Raw genomic sequence first — 19,074 nt, forward strand, 5'->3', positions numbered from 1 at the left:
AATTCAACCACATGTAGCAACTGCATTACACTGATCAAAACAGAATATTTTCAATTATCAGCTGCTTTTGTAAGCAATAAAATACTTCCTACATGTAAAAAGGTGCGTTTTCATACACAATACAGGTTATTACAGACAAACTTGTCCTTTTACAAGCACTGATCTCTTATCTTCCTCCTCGGCATCGTTCCGGTGCAATTACTCGTGTGCTCCACGGTCTGTGAGACCGTTAGGAGCACTGGGGGCGGGGGTGGGGGGTGGTCATTAGGCACACTGCCCGCCACAATAGTGCTGATCCGCCCCCAGCCGGCCCTCCCCTTTCTAATGACAATGAATGGAACGGGATCAGCACTATGGGGGCAGGCAGTGCTCCCAATGGTCCTCCTAGTTCTCCTAACGGAGCAAGGAGTACACGACTAACTGCATTAGGACAGCACCGAGGAGGCAAGTGAGACACATACCTTCCTCCTCAGCGCCCCATGTGCTATAGGGACATATGAGCAGGTTAGATTCCACTAACTGCTGATAGTTCCCCTTTAAAAAACCTTTTATACTTCTCAATGTCTGTGCAGCCAGGGCTATTCCCGCAACTCATTTATCATGATTTAGGCCTGCTCATAGGCATAAATCATGATCCAAATCTACACCTGCTGGAAGCAAACGAATGCTGATCTCACTGATCGGTACTCAGTTTGTGGCCACAGACAGACGAAGATCGCTGCATGTAAAAGGCCCCTAACCCAACTGTAGACCAGTCTCTAGCTCAGGCCACTTCAACCTGAAGGAGATAACCTACAAAGTTTAGAAACTCAGAAAGTTAAGGCATAAGCCTCTTGAGATAGCATATAGATGGGATCCATATCTATTATATGGATATATGCCATAAATGTTTGATATGGGAATAGCCCTTTAATAAATTAGATCATTTTCACATTCTAAGCTATGAACACAATACAGTACATTCAGCTCCTTACCTTATGTTTACCAATGTTGCCCAATGACGACCTTTTGGATTTACCTCGGTCTTTTGTGTCTGAATTCTATAAAAGAAGCAATAAATAAAATATTTTTCTTGATCAAACTCTCAGGGGCTAAAATGTTCAGTGTGCAGGATGAATACTGAGCGGAAAATACAGATAAGCAATTCATATGAGATATGACAAATCGTCTATGTACAGGTACTAGTGCTTTGTGTGATCCGAATCTATAATGAAAATCAGAATACACATGAGATGTTTATTTCCATAAAACACATGGAACCATGGACTATGGGACACATCAGGTCTCTCAGCCTTCAGTTTGGCTCTTTTCTATTCGCGATCTGTTTCTGAACATAGAAAATATTGCTGCATGCGAAAACTTCACTGCTCAACAAAACAAGGTGAATGTATGTTCAACTGTTAACATTAAAGTCTATGGGAACCTATGTAAATGAATGGCGCATCTGATTGACATCTGTTTATCACAGATCGGTTTAACAACATGAACAGATCTGTTAATGCAGAATGAACTCTTATACAGATCTTGGAAATTTCTCAGAATCTGTTTGCTGTAAATAACAATATTCTTGTTTACATCCAGAGGCTGTATGTTCACACTGAGTGATATAGGTGGAATCCTTGGTGGATATAGGTGGAAGCCTTGGTGTAACACAGTGTGTCTTTGGGATGGCTTGCGCGCCTCCACTTCTGTTGCTCTCCGCTCAAAGGATTGACATGTCAATTCTTTGAGTGGAGAGCGGAGGGAGCGGAGGCACACAAGCCCTCCCATAGAGACACTGAGGCAGGTGTGGTTCCGCGGCGGAGCTCTCCGTCTATATAGTGTGAACATACCCTAAGCAGTCATCTGTGAGCTAAATAAATCATGGCAGCACAGATACCGTGGATACAAAGTTTGAATGAGATTTTTAACAGTTGCAATTCAAATTTTAAACTACTGTCACTGTTAAAAGAGCTGTGAGATGAAGGAGAAACATGGTACCTTTCATATATCTGTCTGTGCTTCCAGAATGTAAAAAAAATGTGTTTTTTCTCTGTAGTACAAAGAATCTTTCCCAAGCTCCTGACATCTAACAGTGCCAACAGTTTGGAATGTGAATTACAGAGGACAAAGCTTCTTATGGTGCATTCACAAACTGTGTGTCCAGTGATCCAGAATTGACAGGTGCCTCATCTGTCAGGAGTCCTATTGGCACCTCATGTGACACAATGATTAACATGGCAGCCAGAGGCCTTGTGAAGGCACCAGTGCCCGCCATGCAATATCACTATAATCGGTATAAGCAATGTAATGATTGCTTTTAAATGTCCACTTTTTTCTAATAAAAAAAAAAACAAAAAACATAGTTGGTATCACTGCCTGCTTGCACGACGTATTATAATTGTCCGAACTATTAAAATATGTTATTGATTCAGCATATCATACAGCAGGGGTCCTCAACTGGCGGACCGAACGCTGCGCTGCTCCCCTCTGCAGAGTAACTTTGAGCGCTCATAGTTACTGGGTGGCAGTACTGACAGAGAGGGAGCCATTGGCTCCCTCCCTGTCAGTCACTCTTGTGGCCGCAGCCGTCACAAAAGGCCGCACTCTGCCTCTAGGACAAGTGGAGAGCGGCCTCTTATGACCGCTGCAGTGTAGCCAAAAGAGGGGAAGAGAAGAGGAGACACCGGACCCAGGTGAGTATAAGTGTTTGCTTTTTTATGTTATACTATATTGGAGAGGGAGTGCACAGTATGGGCTATATACTACTGGGGGGAGCTCACAGGGGGGGGCTATATACTACGGGGGGGAGCTCACAGGGGGGCTACATACTACTGGGGGGGGGAGCTCACAGGGGGCTATATACTACTGGGGGGCTATATACTACAGGGGGAAGCGAACAGGGGGGCTATATACTACTGGGGAGTGCACAGGGGGGCTATATACTACTAAGGGGAGCTCACAGGGGGGCTACATACTACTGGGGGGCTATATACTACTGTGGGGAGCACACAGGGGGGCTATATACTACTGAAGGAGCGCACAGGGGGACTATATACTACTGGGGGAATGCACAGGGGTTCTATACACTACTGGTGGAGCGCACAGGGGGTCTATATGCTACTTGGGGAGCGCACAGGGTTCTATATACTACTGGGGGAGCAACGAGGGGCTATATACTAGTGGGGAAGCGCACAGGGGGGCTATATAAGGGCTGGTGAGAGAGAAAAAAATGCCAATTTTCCCACTAATAATCATTAATTTTGTATGAAAATAGTTTAACAACGTTTGTGAAAAGTTAACAAAACAACACGTTTACTACTGATGTTCACCTCGGACCTTCACCTGACAAAAGACCCCGGTAAGTGGACCTTCACTAAAAGTTGTTGAGTACCGCTGGCATCCAGCATCGTCAAAAATAATATTGAATTGTGTAGCGTTGCAATTGTACCTTAAAAAGTTGAGAAAACAGTTTTTTTTCCCTTTCGCAGATTATGGTAAAAATGAAGGTTAACTTTAAAAGGAACAATTGGTTCTGTGGATAACAAATTCCTGGATAGGCAATAACTGCTGGATCTGTTGGGGTCCAACCACTGGGGCACCTACTTAATGTTAGAATGAGGGTCCTATGTTCCCAGTTGGACAGGTGCAGTGGCTGATAATGTACACTGCTGTACATTCAAAAAAGCTATATGGGATTGCTGGAGACAGCCAAACACTGGAGTTATGTTCTGCATCCAAACAGACTTTGAGTAAAGTGGCAACTTATTTGTTTGCATGATAGCCCTCCATTGACCTTTCAATTACCACCTGGACAGGAACTGTCCAGAGCGGTAGCAAATCCCCATATAGAAAACCTCTCCTGCACAGACAGAGGTGGCCACAGAGAGCACCATGTCAGACTTTAATACACTACTTCCTGCAGGGCATACAGCAGCTGATAAGTACTGAAAGACTGGAGATTTCTAAATAGAAGCAATTTACAAATCTGTATAACTTTCCGACACCAATGAATTAATATATATATATATTTTTTTTACTGGAGTACTCCTTTAAGTCACTGTGCTGCGGAATATGTTGATGCTAGTGTTAAAGAGGACCTGTCACCCCCCGTGCCGGGGTGACAGGCTCCGGACCCCCCGCTAGAGCCCCCTATACTTACCTGATCGCTTCTGAGATGAGTCCGATGCCCATAGAGAATGAATGGTGAGTCCGACGCTCCATTCATTCTTTATGAGCATCGGACTCATCTCAGGAGCGCGCACGCCTGGCTTCGGGCGCTGAAATCTTCGTCACCAGACCGGATCAAGAAGCGGGACCCGGCGCGATCAGATAAGTATAGGGGGCTCTAGAGGGGGTCGGGAGCCTGTCACCCCGGCACTGGGGGGGACAGGTTCCCTTTAAGCGAGCGCTGGAAACGCTTGATAGTAAAGATGGGTTTAAGGCTATGGAAATACATTATGCATTTCCACAGCCTTACAGCTTGTTGATTGGCTTTTAACAAGCTTTTTGTATACAGAGCGCCACAACATGCTCGCTCAACACTAGTTGGCACCATATAAATAAAGGAATTGTTATATTTAAAGGCAGTATATTACATGGAAAGGTGTCCTCCACTATTAGCCTAAATGGTACACATATATTGTGCTGCTTGGTTAGAAAATACAGCAAATTCACAATTCCAGCTCTATACTGGATTAGCAGCTATTAACCAAATGGCAGAGGGTTTTATTGTGCTACTTAGGCTAATAGGGCAGACCTCCATCTGTGATAAAAAGTATGCATCTGTATATCCCCGCCTAGTTGCTAATGGGGTATAACTAATGTCTCAAAACATGCATTTAAGCTACCTGAACATTGCTTAGGTGAAAATTCAGCTGGAAATATATCCAGGGGTAGCAATATGTCTTAGGTTACCGCACAGCGTAACCCACACAATCATTATACTTGACCTCAGAACTATATTTGCATAGAAATGGTGGGCACGAAATGTGTGCTACAGTCGTGGATGAATATAAAATGAGAAATCAGCCTTTAAAGGGAATTCATGAGGAACACTTAGCGAAATGTCACAAACAAGTATAAGCAAGATAACAAAAAGAATACAAAATGAAGCCAAATAATGAAGAGAATGTTTATCTATAATCACCTAATTACTTCTAAAGGTGAAGAGTGAAAAACGAACATCCAGGTTTTACAGAGTCTAGAGCTTGAAGCATTTGCTAATTTGCCAATAGCGGTAAAAAGCCAAACAAACAATGTGCAGACAGATGCTGTCTTTATCAAGCCATCCGAATGTTACAGCAACAAAGCTTCCCCTGAGACCCAAAGACCTAAGCCAAGAAAACAAAGCAGAATACAAAGTCTCCAGCACCGGCATGCATCACCCAACATGGCAGATAGATGGAAACAACCCATGCCTGCAAAATGAGTGGATGGTCACTGGGTGGCCGGGTTTTAAAGGAAGAGTTCCCAGAAATATAACAAAGCCCGCGCATTCATACCAACACCCGTTCACACTATGCAGCTTGCACACAGCCGTGGCCAACAATAAATCAAAAACAGAAAATTGTTGCAGCAAACCGCAAGTGCCATATAGCAGATTTTTTAGAAAACTTTTTGAAAAAATGAGGTTCCTAGCAGGCTGCATAGCGTGAATTGGTGTCTGTATAAATGTGCGGGATTTGATTGCTTTGTTGTGTTTCACATGTGGGGGGTGGCTCCCTCCTTTGTGGTCGTGCACTTCACCCAGCTCCTGTTGGGTGTGTTACATAGAGTTCAGTTGCTCCTATATGCCCAGAAATGTAGACTTAGGGTACAAACCCACACACCGTATACACAGCAGATACGCAGTAAATACGCAGCAGATTTGAAGCAGATTTGGTGGTGCAGATTTGATGCTGTGTCCAGTTATTTAGATCTAATCTGCTGCATATTTGTTGCGTGTTTGTTGCGTATTTGCTGCGTATCGCAGCAGTAAATAAGCTGCGTATACGGTGTGTGGGTTTGTACCCTAAGGGTATAAACCCACACACCGTATAAGCAGCGTATTTACTGCTGTGATACGCAGCAAATACGCAGCAAACACGCAGCAAAATACGCAGCAAATACGCAGAAGATTAGATCTAAATAACTGAACACAGCATCAAATCTGTACCAACAAATCTGCTGCGTATTTGCTGCGTATTTGTTGCGTATCTGCTGTGTATACGGTGTGTGGGTTTGTACCCTTATAGTCTGAGAGAGGTCATTGCTGGTTTAGGGTCCAGCTCTCTGGGGGCACCTTGGCGTGATAAGTTGGTGCTTTCCGTTTGATCAAATCGTTTGGTAAGATCTTCATTTTTTCCAAAAAATTTCTTAAAAAAACTAAAGTTCCATGGAACTTGGGGTTTGCTGCAGAAATTTTTTGCTGCAGCTCCTTATTAACCCCTTCCCCAATATGATGTCCAGGGACGTCATGAAAAGCAGTGCCAGAACACATCATGACGTCCCTGGGCGTCATGGTTTCCCTGCCTCCCCCCGCTGTCCCTATCTGAGATCGGGCAGCGGGAGGAGGCTGTGTCACACAGCCTCCTCCCGCCGCCACTGCCTGGAGGGGAGCCGTGCTTCCCCCTGTAAGTTAAGCCCATAGACGCTGCTGTCGTTTCAACTGCAGCGTCTATGGGGAGACTATCTGCAGCACATTGATCGGGCGGCGAGAGGAGGCTGCATTACGTTGCCTCCTCCTGCTGTCACCGCTGTAGTCCTCCCCCCAGGCCCCCCTTCCTTCTCCCTGTCCCCCCCCCCGCACCGATCCATTTACCCCCTTTGATCCATCTTCCCCCTCCATGCTTCCCCCCCGTGCTCACCTCCCGTGCTCCCCACCCGTGCCCATCTCCGTGCTCCCTTCCCCCCCATGCTCACCTCTGTGCTCCCCCTGTTCTCCGATCCGGTCCCTCTCCTTGTCCCCCCCGCCCCGATAATTCTCCCTCCTTGTGCCGATTCTGAACGATCAGGTCCCTGCACTGATCATTTGAATCAGCTGCAGTGACCTGATCATTTGAATGAGTGTCAGTGTATTACACTGACACTCATTCGTTATATAATGCATTACAGCACAGCTTATGTGCTGTAATGCATTATATATACACCTGCAAAAGTTAAAAAACACACACACACACAAATACATAATTAATTAATTTAAATAAATTAAATAAATATACACATTGCCCATCCCCCTTTATAAATGATCCCCTATAAATAAGATTACAATTTTTTGGTAATCCCGCCCCTAAAAAATATAGAAAAAAGCTATCAGAATGTCACATGTACCCAAAAGGTGTACCACTAAAAGTGTCAGCTTATGCCGCAAAAAAAAAGCCCTTACATAACTCCATTGGCGAAAATATTTAAATATTACAGCTCTTACAATATGCAAGACACAAACAGTTTTTATAGCATAAATGCCATAAACTATAACAAAAGTTATATAAAATGGATATCACTGTAATCGTACCGACCTGATGAACAACAATAACATGTCAAATGTGACGTATAGTAAACGGGATACATCGTGACATCTCAGGTCCGCTCAGCCAGTCAGTGAAGGAGGCGGGATCAGTTTCAAGTCCGCTCAGATCCCGCCTCCGTCACTGACTGGCTGAGCGGACCTGAGACGTATCGTCTCGGGCCCGCATCAGACACCAGGAAGCGGCCGGGAACCGGGCACCAGCGCCGCGATGCGGGACCCGCCGCTGGAACCAGGGAGGTGAGTGGACGTCGTTTCCCCTTAGCCGCCTCCTCCCCGGTCCCAGCAAAAAAGTGCCCCCCCCCCCGCTGGAGTACCCCTTTAATTTAAGAGGCAAGAATAGTGCTACAGGAGAGGATGATGGCAGGGGGATGCTCAGTGTCCTGTGTCCCTCTGCCATCATCCTTTCCAGCAACCACAGGCAGCACAGCTCTGGGAGTCGGGTTGTGACATCACCATTTTATCCAGGAAGTGAAGCCTTGATGCAGTAGTAAGTACAGTGAAAAAAGCACTTTATAACCATTTCCCGTAATAAGTGTATATTGGTGATTTGTATAACTTTGGGGGGGCAATACAATACTTTATTAAAATGTTTCGCCAGACTTCTCCTTTAACCCCTTAAGGACAGAGCCTGAAATGGCCTTAATGACAGAGACAAATTTTATGAATATGACCAGTGTCACTTTAGTCATTAATACCTTCGGGATGCTTTTACCTATCCGGCTGATTCTGAGATTGTTTTCTCGTGACATATTGTACTTTACATTTCTGGTAAATTGGAGTCGATACTCATAACAAATCTTTATGAAAAAAACCCAAATAATGTGAAAAAATGTGAAAAAATGCATTTTTCCAACTTTGAAACTTTTTTGCGTATACAGAAAGTGGTTATACCACATAAATTATATATTAAATAGCATTAGCAACATGTCTACTTTATGTTGGCGGCATTTATTAAACGATCTTTCATTTTTTTTAGACGATAGGAAGCTTGAAACATTAGCAGCAAATTTCCAAATTTTCAGTAAAATTTCAAAATCAGATATTTTTAGGGACCTGTTCAGGTTTAAAGTGTATTTGAGGGGCCTGTATGGGCCTGTATTTCAGAAACTGCACCCCCCAAACTCTGCAAAAGCACATCCAGAAAGTGTTTTAACCCTTTAGGGGAGTCACAGAAATAAAAGCGAAGTGTGTAAGGAATTTGAAAATTTTAATTTTCTGTGCAGAGATTTTATTGTAATCCAATATTTTTCATAATTATAAACCTATTAGAAGAGAAATGCACCCCAATAATTATTGCCCCGTTTCTGCAGTTTATAGAAATACCCCATATGTGACCCTATTGCGCTATTTGACGCAACCACAAGCCTCAGATATAAGGGAGCGCCTAGTGAATTTCAACGCCTCCGTTATATTTGGTCATTTTTGACTGTACCACTTCAGGTTGGCAGAGGCTCTGGGGTGTCAAAACCTAAAAAACACCCCTAAAGGGACACCATTTAGAAAACTACACCCCTCAAGGAATGTAACAAGGGGTGCGGTGAGCATCTGGACCCCACAGGTGCTTCACAGATTTTCCGAACAATATGGCGTGAAAAAAGAAAAATTTATTTTTTACACTAAAACGTTGTTCTAGCCTTCAATTTTTCATTTTCTTAAAGGGATAAGAGGCAAAAAAAGACAAAAAATGTGTAGCGCAGTTTCTCCCGAGTACAGAAATACCCCACATGTGGCGATAGAGTGCCAAGGGGGCGCAGGACGAGCCTCCAAAGGGAAGGAGCGCCAATTGGCTTTTGGAAGCTGAATTTCACTGAAAAGGATTTCAAGGGCCATGTCGCATTTACAGAGCCCTCGTGCTGCCAAGACACTGGAAACCCCCCACAAGTGATTCCATTCTGGAAACTACACCCCTCAAGGAATCTAACAAGGGGTGCAGTAAGCATATGGACCCCACTGGTGACGGGCACAAATGTGGAACAATGTGACGTGAAAGGGAAAAATTTCATTTTTTCACTTTCATGGCACAAATGTGCCCGTCATCAAGGGGTCCATATCCTCACTGCACCCCTTGTTAGATTCCCTGAGGGGTGCAGTTTCCAGAATGGGGTCACTTGTGGGGGGTTTCCAGTGTTTTGGCAGCACGAGGGCTCTGTAAATGCGACATGGCGTTCATCATCCATTCTAGTGAATTCCAACCTCCAAAATCCAAATGGCGCTCCTTCCCTTCGGAGGCTTGCCCTGCACCCACATGGCGCTTTATGTCCACATGTGGGGTATTTACGGACTCGGGGGAAATTGCTCTACACATATTGTGTGTTTTTTTCTCTTTTAACCCCTTGTGAAAATGATAAATTCAAGGCTAAACCAACATTATAGTGTAAAAAATGTAATATTTCATTTTCACGCCACATTGTTCCACATTTGTGCCCGTCACCAGTGGGGTCCATATGCTCACTACACCCCTTGTTACATTCCTTGAGGGGTGTAGTTTCCATAATGGGGTCACTTGTGGGGGGTTTCAACTGTCTTGGCAACACAGAGGCCTTTTGAATGCAACATGGCCCCTCAAAATCCATTCCATCCAAATCCAGCCTTCAAAAACGAAATGGTGCTCCTTCCCTTCGGAGGCTTACCCTGCACCCGCATGGCGCTTTATGTCCACATGTGGGGTATTTACGGACTCGGGGGAAATTGCGCTACACATTTTGTTTTTTTTCTCCTCTTTTAACCCCTTGTGAAAATGATAAATTCAAGGCTAGACCAACATTATAGTGTAAAAAATGTAATATTTCATTTTCACGCCACATTGTTCCACATTTGTGTCCGTCACCAGTGGGGTCCATATGCTCACTACACCCCTTGTTACATTCCTTGAGGGGTGCAGTTTCCATAATGGGGTCACTTGTGGGGGGTTTCAACTGTCTTGGCAACACAGGGGCCTTTTGAATGCAACATGGCCCCTCGAAATCCATTCCATCCAAATCCAGCCTTCAAAAACCAAATGGCGCTCCTTCCCTTTGGAGGCTTACCCTGCACCCGCATGGCGCTTTATGTCCACATGTGGGGTATTTCCGTACTCAGGGGAAATTGCTCTACACATTAAATGTTTTTTTTTATCTTTTAACCCCTTGTGAAAATGAAAAAACATGACAAGATTAATAATTTAGAGTAAAAATTTTACAAAAATTACACTAAATGTTGGTCTAGCCTTGATTTTTTTCCATTTCCACAAGGGGTTAAAAAAGAAAATGAACACAAAACGTGTAGGGTAGTGTCCCCTGAGTACGAAAATACCCCACATGTGGGCATAATGTGCCATATGGGCACAGGGCAAGTCACCAAAGGGACAGAGCGCCATTTAGAGGCTGGAATGGAGGATGGAGGCCATGTCGCAATTACAAAGCTCCTGTGCTGCCAGGTCAGTAGAAACCCCTGACAAGTGACCCCATTCTGGAAACTACACCCCATAAGGAATCCAACAAGGGGTGCAGTGAGCATATGGACCCCACTGGTGATGGGCACTTACGTAGAACATGTGCCGAGAAAATAAAAAATACAATTTTTTTCATTTTCACGTCCCAAATGTGGCCGTCACCAGGGGGCCATATCCCCGCTGCCCCCCTTATTAGATTCCTTATGGGGTGAAGTTTCCAGAATGGGGTCACTTGTGGGGGGTTTCTACTGTCCTGGCCGCACAGAGGCTTTGTAATTGCATCATGGCATCCTCTAATGGGAATGGCGGCCATACCTATTTAGCTAGGGAAAAGGGACAATTCTAATTTATTTGGGGGTATTAGGCCAATTATTAGTTTATAAGGTTGAAAATGACAGGTGTCCATCAAACTCAACCTGTGTTGATCCAGAGGAAGGCAAAAACCCCTCGTGAGGCAGACGACAGTAGCCTCATCACAGGGGAAAAATTACTTCCTGACTCCATGATGGCGATCAGAATAATCCCTGGATCAACGTGACCCCTGAAATAGGAATAAGGGACAGAATTTAGATAATGTAGAACCCCAGTGACGTGTGGTGCGCCTTGAAGCGATCCAGTATGCAGAGGCCGGGGTGATCAGGACAGGTGTCACACGGGAAAATGGTGTCCTTCCTGATCCCCCTGTTACCCCACACTCTGCACTTCTTCTGGGGTCTCCTGTTTTCCAGTGTGGGGGACGTCACCTGGAAAATGTTGTCCTGGTGCGATACGGGGTCCCTCATATCCAGAAGCGCTGGGTCCGCTCCATGGCTGCTAAATATTAGGGCGCTATTACTACTTCTGATATTTACGGATCGTGCCGCAAGCTACAGGGCAGCGAGGGACCGGAAGAGGGGGTGCTGGTATAAAAGTTATCCCCGTACAGGTGGTAACCTTTATCCAGCAGTGGGAAGATCAGTTCCCGGACGATCTCCCCATTAACTCCGAGGATGGGGGGGAGGGGGCATCTGGGGGCATCTGGGGCTGGATTCGAGTGTCCCTTCCTTCATACACTCTAAGGGTACATGCACACTGCGCAATCGCGACAGATAACCCTTCGTGCATTCCGCAGCTGGCACCCACCGGCGGACTGATGCAGGCGCGCCTCTCCACACGTGTCATAGACTCCATTCTATGCACGGGCGGATTCCGCTCTCCGTCCAACGTGTTCATTCTTTGGATGGACGACGGATTCCGCCCGTGCATAGAATGGAGTCTATGACACGGATAGAGACATGCGCCCGCATCAGTCCGCCAGCGGGTGCCAGCTGCGGAATGCACAAAGGGTTATCCTTCGCCATTCCGCAGTGTGCACGTACCCGAAATCTGTAAGAGTACCCTGAGGTACACTCACAGAGTGTGTAGAATTTCACACCATACCGTCATCTCTTATTGGGACGGTACTGGCGGAAAAGACGTGTCTGGGGGGCAGCGTACGCTACGCTACCCCCAGACACGTCACTGGATGATGAGGATGAATGGAGGAAAGAAGGATCCCCCCATTCATCCTTACTGGCTGTTTCGGTGTCGGAGGCAATAATAACTTATCCCTCTGACGCCGAAAACACCCTGGGGGCCATCTTTATATGGGGACTGGTATATGGGGTATGTAGTGGTGTAGTGTCAAACTTTATTCAATGTAGTGTAGTGTAATGTAGTGTTTTTTACGTGTTTTTTTACAGTAAGTATAAAAAAAAAACCTACGCCAACAAAGGAGTTGCTGATAAATGCCGCACTTATGTGCGGCACTTATAAGCAGACTGTGGCAGTAGGATATAGAAAAAAAACACCCTACGCCAAAAAGGAGGAGTTGCTGATTAGCAGCGCACTTTCGTGCGATGCTGATCAACACTCAGCGGCGATAGGGTGCGTAAAATAGAAAAAAAAAAAATTTGGAAAAAAAAAAAACCTTTTTCTACATTCTGAATATCCCTGTAGCTGCTGATAAGTGTATTACACATATCAGCCGCTAGGGGGCAGCAGAGCGCAAAATCCGGAAAATGACGAGGCTGGAGCCGAAAATAGCCGAAAGAAGACGACGGGGACCGCCGGAAAGACCCGAAGACCAAACGGAATGACGGAGGACGCCGCGAACCCGGAAGACGCCGATCAGGAGCCCGGGACAGGTGAGTAATGTACAAATACCTGCTCTGGACCCCTCGGCTACCTAGCTGAGGGGTCCAGGGCAGGTATTTACTATATTGTGGGACTCTGATCGCCGTGCCACCGGCCCGATCGCCGTGAATGGCCGGCCGGCCGTTCACGGCGATCGGGCCGGTGGCACGGTGACCACCATTACTTTTTACAGTAATGGCGGTCGGTGCCGTCCTCGGACAGCACCGACCGCCATTTTTTTCCGGGTCATCGGGTCACCGATGACCCGGAAAGGTTCCGATCTCCGCTATTGGCTGATCTGAATTGATCAGCCTATAGCGGCGATCGTAAGCACGGGGGGTGTTAACCACCCCCCGTGCCGTGAAGCTAAGATGGCCTGCTATACATTATAGCAGGCCATCTTCCCCGACCGCTGTGTGTGAACACGCAGCGATCGGGGAAACATCGGGCGTACCCATACGCCCGTTTGCGTTAAAGCCCAGGCAACGGGGGCGTATGGGTACGCCCGATGTCGTTAAGGGGTTAAGGCGGTATAAACCCAGTGACATACACCCTTTAAGATAGAGGAGAATCTATTCTCTCTGTGTACAATGTATGGGAGATATTGTAGTAGCTACGAACTCCTAATGTGTTTATGCATGACTCCTTAGGCAGGATTCCCATTGTGCTGTAACACTACAGTATGTTGCTGGCAAATATAAAAAAATCTGTTAAAAATCTATGTAGACACATACCACAGCATGGTCCATTGAGTTTCATGGGAAGAGAACTTCATAAGCTAGTGGCACAAATATGCCCACCATGCATGCCCCCACTGATATGCCTGTAGGCATACTTGTGATTCATGTATATGGCAGATATGCCTGTCATCCATGTCATTTTCAATGCAAATACATCAGTGTGCGCTGATTTATGAGCCTAGCACTGCAAGCGAGGTTTTTACCAAGCAATACTGTAAAATTATATAGAACATAAACCAAAATATAAAAATAATTCATAACCTTGTACAATGAATAAAAAAAACTATTTGGCACATTACGTTGAAACATTGAAATATTGAATAGTGAACAACATTTATGTCTGCTAAATTCAGACAAATAGGTAGAGTCTATCTGTTTCATTCCACCCAGAATGTGACCGACAAGCCCAAAAGCTTACCCAAATTGTACTACAATAATATAAGACTTAACTTGCTTGCTTCCCATCTCATAATGTATATAATGGATGGGATTTAAAAACACATTCACACCACTCGCAAACAACACTGTATCAGGTCACATTTGCCAGATGTGAGGCAAATGAATAAGATTCGAGGGGCTATGTGGTTCCTGTTTTAAAGGGGTACTCCAGTCCTGTCCAGAGCAGGAAAAGTTTTCTATAGGCATTTGCTACTGCTCTGGACAGTTCCTGTCTTGGACAGGGGTGGCAGCAGAGAGCACTGTGTCAGACATAAATAATCCACCACTTCCTGCTGGCTATACAGCAGCTGATAAGTACTGGTAGACTTGAGAAATTTAAATAGAAGTAAATTACAAATCTATGTAACTTTCTAAAATCAGTTTATTTGAAAGAAAAAGATTTTCTCTGGCATATCTCTTTAAATATCATTCCACCATTAGCCTAGCTTACCACTCATACCATTTAGTAGTCTGCAGCTCATTTTAGTTTGGAATCCTATTCATTTGCCACACATACAGCAAATGTGACCTCATACAGTGTTATTTGTTAGGAGTGTGAATGTGTTTTTAAGTATACATATACATTGAATATATACATTTCGATCTGGGAAGCAAATAAAAGTTTCATTTTACATTAGTGGGGTGCAATGTGCATGAGCTTTTGGGCCCTTTGGCCCTATTCTGGGTAGTGCAATACTGTAATTTAACAATATGTCTTGGCACATTTGTGTTTTGTATCTCTTTCATTTGCTGTCATGTGCCATACATACCGATAATCTGTCCTATATAATATAATATAGGCAACCTGATCTATATTATGCTCAGAATTCAAGCGTCAAGGAGGCATCGCTGAGCAGCAGCATGCATGCCCTTACCTCCCCCACTCCATGCCTTGACTGATTAATGTACAGGGCTCAGTACTTAAAGGGAATCCGTCAGCTCCCGGGCCCTACCTGAGGTGCGGATATTGTGCTGTAGCTGGCAGTCTCCCAGTAAGCATGGTGCCTTCTTGGTAATTTTCAGTGCAGCGGATTATGTACAATCTTATGTCTCGTACTGTCACAGAGCAGTTGTTCGTGCCACACTTGTCATGCATCCTCCTCCCTCTTCTTCATGAATAATCAATGCTGCCCGGCCTCCTGCTCGCTCAGCTGTCAGCTGATTGCAGATCAGTCCTCTGTAGGCAGTTTATCTCTGAAAGAATCTCTCCTCCCTAATGTGTTAGAGCTGTGGTCTAGGGGTAATTCACCTGTCTGGAGACCTGACAGCAGTTCATTCTCTGGTTCAAATCCCCTGATGAAAATTAAATAGATGTCTTTTTTTTCTCATTATTGTATCATTTTTAAGGCTATGTTCACACAGTATTTTTGCTCAGTATTTTGCAACCAAAACCAGGAGTGGATTGAGAACACAGAAAGGCTATGTTCTCACACTGTTGAAATTGAGCAGATGGCCATCATTTAATGGCAAATATCGGACTTTGTTTAAAAAAAAAAAAACAACGTAATTATTTGCCATGAAATGACAGCCATCCACTCAATTTCAACAGTGTGTGAACATAGCCGTTTAGTGTTTTCAATCCACTCCTGGTTTTGGTTGCACAATACTGACCAAAATACTGAGCAAAAATACTGTGTGTGAACATAGCCTTAAAATGATACAATAATGAGGGGGAAAAAAAGACATCTATTTAATTTCCATCAGGGGATTCGAACCAGAGAATGAACTGCTGTCAGGTCTCTAGACAGGTGAATAACCCCCTAGACCACAGCTCCAACACATTACAGAGGAAAGATTCTTTCAGACATAACCTACAGAGCCTACAGAGGACTGATCTGCAATCTGACAGCTGAGCGAGCAGGAGGCCGGGCAGCATTGATTATTCATGAAGAGGGAGGAGGATGCATGACAAGTGTGGCACGAACAACAGCAATGTGACAGTAGGAGACATAAGAAGGCACCATGCTCACTGGGGGCTGCCAGCTACAGTACACTGTCAGCACCTTAGGTAGTGCCCGGGAGTTGACGGATTCCCTTTAAAGCCGGGTAGGGGAGTGTGGAGGAGTTGATGCTGCAGTAAGACAACACCTTCTTCACACATGAGCTCTAAGCATGATATAGAGCTGACATTCCCTTGGGATTTTTTTTTTGCTAATATAGCACAAATGCATTTGCATGTATCCAGAATCTAGATATGCCTTTAATCTGCAATTTGTCAGCAGAACATAGGTTGCTTTCTAGGGTGTATGAAGACTAAAAATTTCTGGAAGCACCAATAGGAAACATTCCACAAAAATACTTCATTTAGATATTACGCTTAAATCACTGTTCACTGGCATTTTTTTTTACCTGTTTTAGATTCACATTTAAGCCCTCATGAGTCGCCTTTAGTAACGCTCTCACAGTGAAGCTGTCAGGATCCTCCTTGTCCCTGATCTGAGATTCCTTTAGTAACGACTCCAGTTTTTTTCTTATGAAGGATTCTACTTGGTGCTCTGTTGTTCCATTGCTCTGAAAAGGATTAACACAAAACCATTAACATGTGGTTCATTCAGTGCTCCAGGCTAATTCATAAAAACGTATTCATCTTTGCCAAAAAAAAAAAAAAAAAAAAAACAGCACTAAATGTGTTTTCTCTATCAAAGCAAATTCAGTATTTGATTCATCTAAAGCAACAAACACACCACTATAATCTACCGCTCAAAAATAACCATCGTCACTATGCACGTCCCTGTGTTCAGTGGCGCTTGGCGTCTGACTGTTTGATCTTATAGGGGCCACAGCTTTAGCACTCTATAATTAGGTTCAAGTTTGCAAACAAATTTAAACTATATACTGGAATATTCTAACAGTATGTTGTGTTCTATTCTTTCTTGTTACCAAAATATGTTTAAGAATTTTAAAGAAAGGAAAGAAAAAAGAAAAGCTCTTCCTAAATATCAATGGGTCCTTAAAAAAAAAAAAAACTGCATAAACAACTATGTGAAAATCAGCACCAAATTTCCCACGTCCCATGATTTTCCCATGATTTTGAGTTAGTTATTGCCCATGTTAACATCCCCTAAAGAAAAACCCAATGCAGGATTCTAGTGTCTATGACAGTGCACATTTATGAAGGGTACGTCTCCAGTGAGTACTCCAACTTACAGATACTTGAAATGACCAATGTTAACATTAGGTACAGACTGGCCCACTGTGAAGCCGGGTGATCCCCCTGAAGGCCTTCCCCCTAGTGGGCCCCTGAGAAGAAAAAAACAGACCTTCCTGTTCAAGAGCTCTGGGCCTGACATATATACCCCCAGCACTGCTGCACACCCCTGGTAACTCACTGCCTCTATATAGTGAGCTGGGGTTTCATCTCATTGCACAGAGGCAGGGATTGACCAGGGTGACAGGAGTAAGCAGAAGCCTCAGCAGCATATAATGTGAAGAAATAGCATAAACAGCTCTATGCAAAGTCACTGTACTAATGTGAACGGTTTGGCACTGATTATATCTGTGTATGTAGGGTGGGCCCCTAGAATCAGTTTCCCTGGTAGGCCCAAATTACCTCAGTTTAACACTGGGTAACAACCTGTTCCTCCATCCTCCTAACACTTTCCACATATGCAGTTTGTTGCCACTTCCTCTTCCTGTAACTTTAGATTTGAACGATTTAGAAGGTACTGACTCTGCAGTACCCTGAACTCACTGCATGTAACTAGATGTTACTGCCTGCCACTTCAGTAGGGCCTAGCACCATTACCCTTATAGTCTTTCCCACCAGTACCCATTCCATACCTTCATTTGTTATCCAGTAATTGTTTAAATTTTGAAACATTCTACAAATAAAGCTAATGGCTACATGAAAAGTAAATTTAGCATTTTGGGAGCGAAAAAGTTTAAAGGTGTTTTCTAGAACTTTAATATTGGTGGCCTAACCTTATGATAGGCCTTTAATATCAGATTGGCGGGGATTCAACTCATTGAAGGGGCTGAGGCATTTTGGCAAGCGGTGGGACCTCTTTATTGTTTAATAGGCACAGTGAGGTACATTTTGTGCAGCTGAAATTTCAGAAGTGTCCTGGGGATGTGTTCAACATAAAACAGCACAATTGTGAGATGAAAAGTCAAATTAACTTATCCAGAAATATATCTGCTATTCTACTATTTATTTTAACATTGCCCGAGGATTTCCACTCAGACTTCTTTCATATCATAATTTATTTAAAAAGTTTTCCCAACCTTTAAAAGTTGTGTGCAAATGGTCTAACTAAAGCACGATTTTTCACTTATTCATGTTACTGTATCTGTAGCTAAAACACCTCTGCAAGTCGGCCTTCCATGCAGTCATATCACCATGCTCCTGGGGTTTATCTTAGCTTGGGTGACATACTATACTCCACACACACGGTTATCTCTACTCTATCGCTCCCTGAAATACAGACCATCACTCATCTTGTCCTCTTCTAGACCTGCTATCTCCCCCCTGGAGGAGGCGACTATAATTAGAGGAAATGTCTGTGAGATGTCAGGGGAATCATGGAAACTCTTATCTTTTACATTGGTTAGCCCACCAACTTCAAGCATTGGCAACATAAAAACAACTGTGCTGCACAGATCAGGCGAGCTAACAGCTTTTGAGCTATAATGGCACCATCAAGTGAGTACTCAAAATACATTACAAGTCTTTCCTGTGTTTTCTATAAGCTTAGCGAACATCTTTATATGTGTATAAGCCAAGAGGAGGCTCACCCTATAAATCATATACATTACATTATATTATTCTTAGTAAATAATTGAAACCAGGATTACAAAAGAAAAAAGATTCTGGACAGTTCGGG

At 44.2% G+C, this 19,074-nt stretch overlaps 1 protein-coding gene across 1 annotated transcript in view; it reads right to left on the reverse strand.

Moving 5' to 3' along the window:
• The window catches only part of PLCH1 (phospholipase C eta 1), a 230,968-nt gene that overhangs the window by 34,568 nt on the left and 177,326 nt on the right, over window positions 1-19,074 (reverse strand). Inside the window, exons 12-13 of the mRNA XM_069975469.1 lie at window positions 16,601-16,762; window positions 975-1,040 (exon numbers count right to left, since the gene is read on the reverse strand). Of these exons, the coding sequence (XP_069831570.1) occupies window positions 975-1,040; window positions 16,601-16,762 (228 nt within the window). The remainder of the gene's footprint in view (window positions 1-974; window positions 1,041-16,600; window positions 16,763-19,074) is intronic.

Source organism: Dendropsophus ebraccatus, chromosome 6 (assembly GCF_027789765.1).
Source record: "Dendropsophus ebraccatus isolate aDenEbr1 chromosome 6, aDenEbr1.pat, whole genome shotgun sequence".
Classification (NCBI taxonomy): domain Eukaryota; kingdom Metazoa; phylum Chordata; class Amphibia; order Anura; family Hylidae; genus Dendropsophus; species Dendropsophus ebraccatus.